Raw genomic sequence first — 14299 nt, 5'->3', positions numbered from 1 at the left:
AAGTATCTTAATACTTGAGAGCATGTATTTAAAACGAGAGTATTGAGAGTAAAAGTTCCAAGAAACGTGGAGCAAGTCCTTTACAGAAAGAATGGTCTGTGCTTGGAAGTGTCTGCCTGAGGTGGTGTTGGAGATAGATATAATAGAGGCCTTTAAGAGACTCTCAGATAGGCACATGAATCTTCAGAGAAAGGAAGGATACAGACCATGTGTAGGCAAAGTAAATTTATTATCATAGTACATTTATGTCACCATATACAACCCTGAGTTTCATTTTCATTTCACAATAATACAAAAAAACAAAAGAATGAATGAAAACTATGCACAAGACAAACAACCAATGTGCAAAAGACAGAAGTGTGCAAATACAAAATTAAAAATAAACATAATAAATAAACAATAAATATTAAGAATATGAGATGTAGAATTCTGGAAAGTAAGTCCATAGATTTTGGGAACAGTTCAGTATTGGAGTGAGAGAAGTTGAGTGATGTTATCCCCCCTGGTTCTGGAATCTGATGTTTGAGGGGTAATAATTGTCCTTGAACCTGAGGTTCCTGAACCTTCTTCCCAATGGCAGCAACAAGAAGAGCACATAACTGAGATGGTTGGGGTCCTTGATGATAGGTGCTGTTTTCCTGTGAGAGCACACCTTGTAGATGTGCTTAATGGTGGGGAGGTCTTGTCCCGTGATGGAGTGGGTTGTATCCACTACTTTGAAGTATAATTGGAGCATGCTTGAGAAGGTGAATACCTCAGACTACCGAAGCGAGAGGTTAAAGATATCAGTAAACACTCCAGCCAGTTGATCAGCACATGTCTTCAATATGTGGCCAGGTACCCACTCTGTGCCAGATGCTTTCCATCGATTCACCCTCCTGAAGTCGGCCTCAGAGACTGAAATCACATGGTCATCAGGGACTGTGGGACTTTGCCTCCATTTTTTTTCAGTCAGAACGAACAGAAAAGGCATTGAGCTCATCTGGGAGCAAAACCATGTTGTCACATATGTCACTTGGTTTTACTGTGGTGATAACATTCAAGCCCTGCCGCAGTTGTTGAGCATCCTACTGTGATTCCAGTTTGATCTGGATTTACACTTCGCCATGAGATGGCTTTCCGGAGGTCGCACCTGAACCTCTTGTATTTTATTTGGCTGCCAGACCTGAATGCCACTAACATGGACTTCAGCAGATTGTGTATGTCTTGTTTCATCCAGGGTTGTTGTTGGGGAAGACTCTATCAAGAAACACAAGCCCCCATTTTTTGCCCTCTTTGACTCAGCAATCTGGTCCACCCAGTGGATTGAAAAGGCCTTGGGTCTGACACACATACCTGGTGTATCTGAGGTGAGCCATGTCTCCGTGAAACAGAGAACACGGCAATCCTTTGTTTCCCTCTGATACAGCAATCTTGCCCTTTGTTCTTCTGTCTTCTTCTCCGGAGACTGTACATTTGCTAACAAGATAGTGGGTAAAGGAAGGTTTACACCTTGCCACTTTCATCTGGCTTAGAGTCCTTCCTTCCTTCCTCATCTACCAGCCATAGTAACATACCTTCATCCTCTTTCAGGTGCTGTACCTGCGTTCCTGAGCATTGAGTCCACCAAGTCCTTCAGGATAATGTAAAGTCGCTAGTTCATTAAGGCATTTTGAAAAGTACATTACTTAAAGGGAAAATACAGGCTGCAGATGCAACGCTGGTAGATCAGAAGAGGTACATCTAGAGATTTGTGAGCAACCTGCAAAATGTCACTGTGTGTTGCCACCGCTATCATGAGTTTGGCACAGTGTCATGTGTCAAATGACCTGTTCCTGTGCTGCACTATTATATATTTTTGGAGATCAGGGATCATCTGATAGACCAGTGATTCCCAACCACCGGGCCGCAAAGCATGTGCTACCAGGCCGCAAGGAAACAATATGGTTTGGCGATATGAGTCAGCTGCACCTTTCCTCATTCCTTGTCACGCACCGTTGAGCTTGAAGGCATGCGATGTCATTACCCGTGTGTCATCCATGTCAGCACAGGAAGGAGATCAACTCCTCGAGCTTGCAAATGACGGCAGGCTGAAAAGTATGTTTGACATAACATCTCTGCCGGCATTCTGGATCAAAGTCAAGGCTAAGTATCCTGAGATAGCCACGAAAGCACTGAAAACGTTGCTTACATTTCCAATATATCTCTGTAATGAATGCTACGAAAACTAAATTGCAGAATAAATTAGACATAAGGAACCCCCTTCAAGTATCGCTGTCTCCCATCACCCCTCGATGGCACCGTCTCGTTGCAGGGAAACAAGCCCAGGGCTCCCACTGATTCAGCAATATTGGTGTGTTGCAATGATTTTATATGTTCATATAGGGAAAATATGTGCTTTGTGTTTAATATCCAAACGTTACTTAAAATGTTATGATGCCATTGACTTATAAGTGACTTATATAACCTTATAACAATTACAGCACGGAAACAGGCGATCTCGGCCCTTCTAGTCCGTGCCGAATGCTTACTCTCACCTAGTCCCACCGACCTGCACTCAGCCCATGACCCTCCATTCCTTTCCTGTCCATATACCTATCCAATTTTTCTTTAAATGATAATATTGAACCTGCCTCTACCACTTCTACTGGATGTTCGTTCAACACTTACTTCAAGCTACCCTGTCCTCTCCTGATAATTGACTTATCACTATATTCATGCGAGGAAAATATGCGCTGTGTGTTTAATATTAAATTCATTAGATAAACCCTTTTAGAAACAAAATTGAGTGTATTAGCCACTTATCACCTATTTTCCGTTCGTAATTAACACCACCCCCCCCGAAAAGAATCGCCAAAAACGATTTGTAGAAAAAAATCGGCATATACACGCATGCGCACACAGATGCCCGCACAAGGCTGCATGGTCATGGTAGTCTTTCTCGGGGTAAACACAATGTATTTGGCAGTGCGAAAAAGGTTGGGGACCCTTGTGATAGACTGTGACAGTCTTCAGATTTCCCTTCTGTATCTTTCTCAACTGCCCAGTCTTCGTACATTTCATGAGGCACCAACACCTTCTCAGCAACTTGGACCATACTGTGCCCTGTTTCTGAACTGCCGCAGTGCGCTTATCAACCAAAATGTTGGCACCACAGGTCATATGTTGCGGCCACTGACTGATTTTGCATATTTCCTCCATAATTTTTTTTTCAGAATCTTACTTGTTCCTTCTGTTCCACTGGCTGCATTTCTGAAATTTTCACTATTTAAGGTCTCTGGCAGAACCTATATTTTCGCATTTCTTTTATTCCGGCTTCTTTCTCTCTTCTTTCCCTCCTTTCCAGTCCTGATGAAGGGTCTCAGCCCGAAATGTCAACTACTTATTCCCCTCCATAGATGATGCCTATCTTATTGAGTATTTCAAGCATTTTGTGGTGTGGTGCCCTATATTATTACAGTATGGACGAGAGCAACTAACAGGGAATGGAAAAGATACTGATGCCAACCTGGTACATCATAGAAGTGATAAGGAACAATAAAAGGTTCACAACAGTGTTGTATTGTGAGGCAGAACATAACAAAGTTGTAACTATTGCACCCGCAGTTAAATCTGTCTGAATCCTGCTTTATTCATATTCAGCCATCTTAAGGAGCCAGATCAGGCTTGTTGATAGCCCTAAGGCAATCTCATTCATATTTGCTCCCTGTGTTATACAGCCACAAATTTTGTGACCCTGACTGATCTTCTGAGACTGCTTTACAAGCACTTCAGGGGGAACTTTGCACTAAATCTCTGTTGATGTGGCGTGCAGGACTATAGCTGACGATGTATTTCTACATTGTAATAGCATCTGTTTGAACAAACCATAAAAACTGTCCCAATTCTGGAAGAGATTTTGTTTCTAGTGTTTCACCCAGCAGGGAAGGCAATATAATCTTAATACTTAACAATTAATCATTTTTGCATTGAAGTGTCCAGAGGGCTTGTTTGGTCTGCTAAAAATGCTTGTTTTAAGACATTTAAAACAGACTGCATCCAAATATCTCTGTGATGCCTGAGGCAGAGATAAGTTAAACTTGACACTTTAAAAACAGCTGACTGAGCAACCATCACTTATTAGCTCTTGCTAAGTTCCCTGCATAGCAAATGTGGCGACTATTAAATCCTTTTTATTTCTGCAAATAATTACCATTAATTGGTAATATTAACTGCACGCACTGAAACCTGATTTTCTGGCATGTCAAACGCTCCATGAAAATTGCAAATGTCCAATTAATAATACGTTTTGACTTTCAAATCAGTTTTGCATTGCAAATCGTTTCATGATTTTTCAATCATCCTTGAGGCTACAAAACAAATGTGAAGTGATCAGATTGCAAAGAAAACTTGCCAATCTAAATTTAATTCAGAAATAATTAATCATGTATAATTTGTATGATCTTAGCAGCGCATTGAAATTACTTTTTTGGAGAAGCAGTTTTGCTTTGCTAGTTCTTCAGTTCTTTCAGTTTGCTCTGTGATTAATTGTTAAGTGTGTCATTATGGTTCAGTTCACCGTTCTTTTTCTCTATTTCGCAGGAGAGTATTTTTTTATATATCTGTGTGATATTGGGATGATGTCACAAGTCATAAACTTGCAATTTTCTGACTGCACTCTAGCACTGCACTGCACCCATCCCTGACCTCCAATCCTCAGGATAGAGAATGAGGAAGGAGTTGAGCATTTAAGAGTAGTTAGATTACAGGAGAATAAAACCATTCTGAGTGCTAGCAGATTAAGATTTATTTATTTATCACAGATACATTGAAACATACAGTAAAGTGTATCCTTTGCATTATTAACCAACTCAAACCAAGGATGTGCTAGGGACAGCCCCACACATTCTAGTGCCAACATAGCATGACCAAGGGTTCATCAGAACAACAGCAATAAAACCGGCCCCTTTCCTTCCACCCAGCATAGACTTGATGGCCCAAAAAACCTGTTGTGTCTGAAAAAGGGACAAGAAATTGCTAGAAGCATCTTTCATTTCCCATTTCCCTTTTTAATACAACCCCAGTTGACAATTCTTTGATTAAATTTAATTTTTCGTTTCAATCCTGAGACAATGCTATTCGTGGGGGGTGGTTTGCCATTCTTTTCATCACAAGGTACAAGAACAAGCAAGAAATATGTGTTCCTCAGATTCTCACCTCAAGGCAGTGAGCCAAGAAAAAGACTCGGAGAGATCCAATTTTGAAAATAAATCCACATAGATTCTGATGTAGCATCTTGTACCTTAAATAATCAGCTTTTCTTTTTCCAGAGATGTTACTTAGTATGCTAGGTTTTCCAGCATTTTTGGTTTTTACTTAAAATATTGGCCAATTACTAGCATTCTGTTTCATTGGCAGATCACTTTTCATTTCACAAGAATAAACTTTCCATCTGGCAGCTTTTCCCAAACTGTTACATGGCAGAATTAATTGTTGGTCAGCTTCTGTGGTATGTGTTTGCTAACCTTTAGTTGATTTCATCATGAGCCTGATTCAGATATCAGTGGCAATTTAAGAAACACTGAAGAGGAACTGTTATTTAAATGTGTGCCTTGAAAGACCTGATCCTTCGCTTCCTTTTGTCTGGAAATGTAAAAGATGTCATTATTCAGCTCGCAAACAGTTAAAAGAAAATTGCTGCCATCTTTGTTGTTTCAGCTGAAAGAATATTCCTTTCTTCCTGCAGTGTGTTCAACAAGACACTTAGGGACTAGGCTTTGACTGTTTGTAGATCTGACAAGATAATGAGACAGCAAGAACATCTTGGATCTCACTGAGAAAACATCTTACTCACTCCATTACACTGCACAGTTGGAACCTTCTAGGTTTGTAGTGTAGTAGATCAGGGTGAGAAATGGATCCAGTATTTCTGCACACTGCTTGGAAGTACCAGTTACCTCTTGGTATCTTGTCCACCCTCACAGTAGACTGCAGAAAAACAAGTAGAAACTCCAAGGCTCACTGTTTCAGTTTATAAATTAGTATACTGTACAGCTTCTTCGGAGTCAGTGAAAATGCATTCAGATTAAACCTTGCTCTGTTATTTAAATTTCATTTCAAATGAAGGGTATTCCATTCACCCAGATGGCTCGTATAACTCGCATAACTCAGAGTGATGGGGTTGAGGATGGGACAGTTGGCAAACAGAGAGATGCAAAGTGTAATCAGACTGTGAGGAAGGACAGGCAGGTGACAGTGAAAAATTGCAATTTGTGGGATGAGTTAAAGTGTAACTGGGGGCCAACATTGAAAAGGGTGATGAATACAGGACTGAAGTGTTATATTTGAATGTGTGCAGTTTATGGAATAAAGTAGATGATCTTGTAGCACAGTTAGGTATTGGCAGGTATGTTGCTGGTGGTATGGCTGAGTCGTGGCTGAAAGAAGATCATAGTTGGAAGCTTCTTATCCAAGGTAGGCATAGGGGGTGGGGTAGCTCTTTTGGTAAAAAAATGAAATCAAATCCTTACGAAGAGGGTGACATGGGATCAGAAGATGTAGAATCATTGTGGGTCGAGTAAGAAATTGCAAGTTTTGAAAAACCCTGATGGGAGTTGTATACAGGCCTCCAAACAGTAGCTAGAATGTGAGCTACAAATTACAACGGGAGATAGAAAAGATAGAAAAGTTGAGGGCAGACTGGGAAAATTAGGTTGGTGCTTGATCCCAAGAGAGGGAACTTGTAGAATATTTATGAGATGGCTTTTTAAAGCAGCTTGTGGTTGAGGCTACTGGAGAACAGCAATTCAAGGCTGGGTATTATGTAATGACACAGCTTGATTAGGGAGCATAAACTAAAGGAACCCACAGGAGGCAGTGGTCATAATATGATAGATTTCACCCTGCTGTCTGAGACAGAGAAGCTAAAATTGGATGTATCAGTATTACAGTGAATTGCAGAGGCATTAGAGAGGAGCTGGCCAAAATTGATTGGAATGGGACACTGACAAGGATGATAGCAGAACAGTACTGATTGGAATAAAGAGAGTTACAGAGGCATGAGAGAGGAGCTTGCAAACATTGATTGGAATAGGACATAGGCAGGGATGATGACAGAATAACAATGGCTGGAGTTCTTGAGAACAATTTGGAAGATGCAGGAAGGGTATATCCCAAAGATGAAGATATAATTCTAAAGGTTGACAAGATAAGTCAAAGACAGAATAAAAGCAAAAGAGAGGGAATACAATATAGCAAGAGTTAGTGGGAAGGTAGAGATTAGGAAAGTTTTAAAAATTAACAGAAGACAACTAAAAAAGCCATAAATAGAGAAAAGATGAAATATGAAGGTAAGCTCGTCACTAATGTAAAAGAGGATACAAAAACATTTTGAGATATGTAAACATAAGAACATAAGAAATAAAAGCAGGAGTAGGCCATCCGGCCCATCAAGCCTGCCCCTCTATTCAATAAGATCATGGCTGATCTGTCCGTTAAACTCAGCTCCATTTACCTGCCTTTTCCCCATAACCCTTAATTCCCTTACTAGTTAAAAACCTAACTAACTGTTTGTTCAATATATTTAGTGAAGAAGCCTCAACTGCTTCCCTGGGCAGAGAATTTCACAGATTCACCACTCCCTGGAAAAAACAGTTTCTCCTCATCTCCATCCTAAATCCTCTCCCCTGAATCTTGAGGCAATGTCCCCTAGTTTTAGTCTCACCTACCAATGGAAACAACTTTCCTACTTCTATCTTATCTATCTCTTTCAAAATTTTGTATGTTTCTATAAGATCCCCTCTCATTCTTCTGAACTGCAGAGAGTATAGTCCCAGGCGACTCAATCTCTCCTCATAGGTAAACCCCTTCGTCCCTGGAATCAACCTGGTGAACCTCCTCTGCACTGCCTCCAAAGCCAGTATATCCTTCTTCAAGTATAAAGAACAAAACTGCACACAGTACTCCAGGTGCGGCCTCACCAGTACCCTGTATAGTTGCAGCATGACCTCCCTGCTCTTGACTTCCATCCCTCTAACAATGAAGGCCAATATTCCGTTTGCCTTCTTAATAACCTGTTGTACCTGCAAGCCAACTTTTGCGATTCATGAACAAGCACTTCCAGGTCCCTCTGCACGACAACATGCTGCACTCCTTCACCATTTAAACAGTAAGATTAAGAGAGAGATGAGAGTGGCTATTGGGCCACTGAAAAATGTTGCTAGAGATGTAGTAATGGGGGACAAAATAATGGCGGATAGACTGAATATGTATTTTGCATCAAAGGGAGTGCAGTTTTACTGGGTGTTGTCAGCACCAGGCTTCATCCTCATACAATCCCCATCACACTGTTTATAGGAAGGTATCTCCAGTCAAATCATTTGGAGGAGTTTCTGTTTATTGTCCTCGGTGACCATTGATTCCTAGATTAGAAGATTGTTCTAAGATTCTAAGAACAGAAAAGTGAAAAATCAGCTGACAGGTGAAGCTGCTTTGAGACATTACCTGAGGCATGTGTTCGGCTGCATTTGAGGCAGTTTCCTGTGCCATATCTGAGACCTGAAGTTGACATTAGATTATATATTCTGCAAACAGACATCATTTACCTTCAGAATCATAAGGGAATATTGAAAAAGTTCATTGAATAATGTACTGATTTTTGGAAGGCCACTTCCTTCTGTTTGATTCACTGTGTGAAAATGAAACTACTTTCCAAACCAGTTAATACTTATTCTATCAGTCAACTCTTCTTGATGTAAACAACACTCTGAAAATCTCCTTCATGATCTCCCTCTGATTTATTTTCTACTTTGGACTTGTGCTGGCGTGATGATGCTCAAACTCTTTGCTGGGTTTCTAGACTTATGAACAATGACGCGCCGTCCACTGCAATTAAAACAGCTTTGGTTTTACTTTCTAGGCGGGAGTGGAATTCTCCGAGCAGAAGAGGATTCTGGTACAGAAGCAGATGATGAAACCCACCTCACCTTCTACTCTGAGCACAGGGGGAGGCGAAGGAGCAAAGGTAAAGAGATTTTTAATATGTCTCGGCAACCTCACCATCGGAAATGAGAGTGACAGTCAGATTTAAAGTTTTGGTTTGTCTTAGCTGGAATAAGAAACCATCAATTTTTCATAACGAGTTTATGCCTTTGGCAACTTCCTGCTATGAAATGAATTGATAGTATGAATCTCTGATCTAACCCAGTGTGGGATATGAACCTGCTGACTGTAACTCATCTTTAAATTATAACTATTTGACATTAGTGGATTCCAGAACTGTCCCGTCATTTCCATGAAATGCACAGTAGCTGATTTGCTGGAAGTGATAAATGTACACAGGTTCAGGCATCTTTGACAGCTTATACTATAATTTACACAATATTGATAGAGTTGATATTTATACAGATGATGGACTGCTAATATTTTCAAAGTTGGATTAAGCATGTTTTAAAATGCATTCCCACTCCGTGTGGGTAATTTTGCAAACAATTTTGCAAAATTACTGGAATCTAAAGATCTGCAGCAGGGCTCAAAGAAAAATCTTGTGAGAGGTAGAAAAAGAGAAAGAAAATTGTGCAGGTTAGTGAAGAACAATTGCAGAGAGATTAACTGTGACATCTGAAATTCCCTGATGCATATTTTTTCAATGCTCCCATTAACCAGCCTCTTACTAATTGGTGGAATGAAAATTTCCACATCAGGTCTGTATTAACAAAGTCTTAATCATTTGATGAAAAGAGCCATTTTGCCCAAGCTTGTTTTTTTCTGTTGTTCCTCGTAGATGAGGGGTGAAATGTAGCTACTGTCTCACCGGTCTTGTGGCCAGTGGCAAAATCGTGATCTTCTGTGTTATCTTCATGGAGTTTGCATGTACTCTCTGAGATGGCAAGGGTTTCTTTCCACACCAAAGGTCTGTGAGTCAGTAGGTTAATTTGGATTGGTAGAATCTATTGTTGGCAAAGGAAAATTAATGGAAATACAGTAAGAGTATTTGGAATGCGAATTGGCAGGGAAGGGGTTCACTCTGTGAGTAGGTGTAGCCAAGTTAAGCTGCAATTACCTTAGAGTCTTTGCCATACAGCACAGAAACAGGCCCATGAGCCCCACCTAGGTCAACCATCAAGCACCCACTTTCACTTATCCCATTTATTTTCCCCATATTTCTCCCAGATTCTGTCTCCCACCAACAGAGCAGGAACAATTTCCTGTTAGCTTTCCTAACTACAAGTCCTTGGAATGTTGGAGGAAACCCACACAGTCAAAAGTAGAACATGGAATCTCCATGCCAACAGCATCAGAGGTCAGGATTGAAGTCAGGTTGCAGGGGCTGTGAGACGTCAGTTTTTTTTTCTGGCTGTGTCATTGTGCCACCTTCTTTGAATGCAAAAGGAATTGTGGAGCTTCCTTCCATACAGCATGAATGAGAATCAGAAATTGTGCCTTTAAGTTCCAAGATTTGTTGAGACTTGCTGTCTTCCTGAGAATATGACTGATCTTCTACAAAGCTCCGGTACTTTAGCGTTTATTAAGTGTCAGTCACAAAGCCAAGGGTTATATTTATCATTGATTGAGAATAAAACCCATAACCTTTTTGGCAAACCTTGATTGGCATTCATAATGAATTCACTGAGTCACTGGAATTATTTTATAAAGATAAATCTAGTCTTGTGTTCGGTTTCCTCTTTGCACAACAATGTGATAATGTAGTAATTGTCTTTGGCAAAATTTCTTAGTGCCATGACACACTGTGCTCCACTTGTAGAATTTCAGGTCTTACTTGATGGCAATTGGCTTTACACTGACATATACCTTGACATGACATACGGTAATATAAGGTCAAATTTAATCCCAAATCTGCTGCAAGCACTGGGCAACTTGAATATAGAAATGTGATTTGCTTTTCAGTTAATTCTTGTGCAAAGTGATATTGATGTGCCTTTCCTTTGTCCAAGTATAGCCAACTGCCTTTTCACACTCAGCATCCGCAAAACCAAAGCAGTGATAGTTGTTTTCAGGAAAGGGAAGGAGGGTAAACATGTGCTAGTATACAATGGGCGAATCGGTGCTGGAGAGAGTCAGCTGCTTTAAATTCCAGGACATTAACAAGCCCTGGACCCTACACATAGATGAAATTATGCGGAAAGCATAGCTGCACTTACACTTTCTTAGGAGGTTAAGGAGGATCAGCTTATTACTGAAAACTCAAACAAACTTTGACTTCTGATGTAATCGTTTGGGATTGAGGATGACTTACTTCCTCTGTGGTTTTGTGTGTCCTGATGTGGCAAATGAGGCCAATGTGGAAACAACAGACTCTTTCATTAGAGAGCAAGAGGAAACTGGCTTAGACAGTAGTTCATAACATGGTACACTTCTCCCTCTATTTATGCACTAATTTTGTGTGCTCCTGACGCCTAGAGTCAAGGTCCTCAGTACAATCCTGCTGATTCCATTGTTCCATTGTTCCATTATTCAAAAAGGGAACAAGGACCAGTTAGATTCACATCAGTGGTAAGGATGTTACTGTAGAAGATTTTGAGGGATAGGATTTATTAGCGTCTGGAAAACCATAGCCTAATTAGGGAGAGCTAGCATGGCTGTGTGTAGAGCAAGTTGTGTCTTACAAACTTGAATGAGTTTTTTGACAAGGTGACGAGAGTAATTGATGAAGATAGAACTGCGGATGTTGTCTACATGGATGTTAGTAAGACTTTGGACATGCGAGGCTCATCCAGTAGATTAAGATGCATGGGATCCATGGTGAATTGGCTGTTTGGATTAAGAGCTAGCTTGCTTGTAAAAGGCAGAGGGTATTAGTCAAAGGGACTTATTCTAGCTGGAGGTTGGACATCAGGATCTGTACTAGGACCTCTGCTGTTTGAATTCTAAGTAAGTGACCTGGATGAAAATGTAGATGGGTGGGTTGGTAAGTTTGTAGATGATTTGAAGATTGGTGGTGTTGTCAATAGCATAAAAGACTGGCAAAGAATTCAATGGGCTATAGATCACTTGCAGATATGGGAGAACAGATGGCAGATGGAGTTTAACCTGGCCAAATGTGAAGTTTTACACCTTAGTAGGTCAAATACAAAGAGAGAGTATACTGTTAAAAGCAAAATCCTTAACAATGTCGATGAACTGAGGGATCTTAGGGTTCAAGTTCATAGCTCTCTTAAAGTATTTACACAGGCTGTTGGGTGGTTAAGAAGGCATATAGTATGCTTGCCTTTGTTAGTTGAGGCACTGAGTGCAAAAGTCAGGAAGCTATGTTATAGCTTTATAACACTCTAGTTAGGCGACATCTGAAGTATTGCATACAGTCTAGTGGTCCCACTACAGGAAAGACGTCAAGGCTTTGAAAAAGGTTACAGAAAAGGTTTACAAGGATGTTGCCTGGATTAAGGGTATATTGAACAAATTTGGGTTGTTTTCGCTGGAGTGACAGAGGCTGAGGGGAGATAAGATTATAAGATTATGAGTGACATAGAGCGAGTAGAGAGTGGACAAACAGTACCTTTCTCCAAGGTTTGAAATGTATAATAGCAGAGGGCATGTATTTAAGGTAAGGGGGTAATTTCAAGGACGATATGAAGGACAAGATTTTTACACAAAGAGTGGCGACTGCCATAGGTGATGGTAGAGACAGAAACGTTAGGTCCTTTTAAGAGGTGTTTAGATAGGCACATAAATGTGAGGAAAATAGCAGGATATGAACGTTTTGTAGGCAGAAGAGATTAGTTTAGTTGACCATTTGATTACTAGTTTAATTGGTTTGGCACAACATTGTGGGCCGAAGAGCCTGTTCCTGTGCTGTGTTGCTCTACTTTCTGTGATTGCTCCTCCTCTCGTTGGAGTGAACATGGGCCAGAGTTTCCCAGGAGTCATGGTCAACGAAGGAAACTTCAAGCACTTTCTAGAACCTTTTCCTCAGTCTCCCAGCTGTCTGTCCCAACAGCCAAGCTCAAAGTAGAGGCTTTTGAGAATCTCGAGTCATTGTAGTTAACTGAGTGTGACCATGGCCTCAGTACTGCCGAAAAATGGATTTGCCTCTGGACACTGATATTGATTTTCTAATATTTTCAGTGAACTTGGAGAGATATTGTTTGTGTAACCTGTATTCAGCAGGGATTCCTTATCAAAATACTAACTAGTCCTTTGATTGTTTCACTCTGAGATCTCATTAAATCAACCATTTCCAGAGAAGTACATTGTGAACTGATTGGCAGTAACACCAACACATTTAATGTTATTGTGAATTGTTTGTAGAAATTATGGTGGTTGAAGCAATGTTCAAATTATGTGAATTAAGTTTTAAGTTTTGTATTCATCAAATCTTGGAAGTGTATTTTAATGTGCAAAATTAAATATGATTGCTACAAAAAGCCATGGATTAGTGCTCAACATCCCGAAGCAATCTAGAAAAATGAGCAATCCATATATTTATAAATGAGTCAGATGCCAGATAGATTTTTGTGCATGAAAATATGGAGAGAAAAATTCATTCATTGTCACAAAGGTTTTTTTTTCCTTCCCCATTCATTCGTGAGTTTTTCTGAGATGATGACCATGTTCATTACTGCAATACCGTTTGTTCATGTTCTTTGAAACAGTTTGGCATGGTGCAGATGTTCCTTGCATCCACGTGGAAATATTCATGACTGCATTTGTCCTGCTGCTCACTTGATGAATTTCATTCAAAGTCAATGCACATCCAATTTACTTAACTCTAGTTATTACCATATTAACATTGTTCGAATTGTTTCAGCTGCTTTTCCATTGTTTCTTCCACATAGAAGAGAAATGTGTTTTGAAATGTGTCCATACAAGGGGTGATTGATAAATTTTTGGCCTAAGGTAGAAGGCGTCAATTTTAGAAAACCTAGCGCATTTATTTTTCAACATAGTCCCCTCCTACATTTACAAATTTAGTCCAGCGGTTGTGAAGCATACAGATCTTGGACCTCCAGAAAGTGTCCACAGATGGGTGATTGATAAGTTCATGGCCTAAGGTAGAAGGAGATGAGTTATACAGCTCTCGTTACATGCACATGCAGTTCAACTCTTTGAGTGATTATGCAGGAAGTTTGAATTTAATAATGCAGCAGGCGTGATTGATAAGTTTGTGGCCTAAGGTAGAAGGAGATGAGTTATTAACTTCAAACTTTCTGCATAATCACTCAAAGAGTTGACCTGCATGTGCATGTAACAAGAGCTGCATAACTCATCTCCTTCTACCTTAGGCCACGAACTTATCAATCACCCATCTGTGGACACTTTCTGGAGGTCCAAGATCCGTATGCTCCACAACCACTGGACTAAGTATGTAAATGTAGGAGGGGAC

General features: G+C 40.2%; 1 protein-coding gene across 3 annotated transcripts in view; it reads left to right on the top strand.

Annotated features, from left to right (window-relative positions):
* Positions 1-14299, top strand: part of LOC134359927 (astrotactin-2-like) — a 1812737-nt gene that overhangs the window by 728527 nt on the left and 1069911 nt on the right. For all 3 annotated transcript variants that reach the window (XM_063073791.1, XM_063073790.1, XM_063073789.1), the window contains one exon: positions 8876-8980. In XM_063073791.1, the coding sequence (XP_062929861.1) occupies positions 8876-8980 (105 nt within the window). The remainder of the gene's footprint in view (positions 1-8875; positions 8981-14299) is intronic.

Source organism: Mobula hypostoma, chromosome 21, assembly GCF_963921235.1.
Source record: "Mobula hypostoma chromosome 21, sMobHyp1.1, whole genome shotgun sequence".
Taxonomy (NCBI): Eukaryota; Metazoa; Chordata; class Chondrichthyes; order Myliobatiformes; family Myliobatidae; genus Mobula; species Mobula hypostoma.
This window is presented reverse-complemented; position numbering and strand designations above follow the sequence as displayed.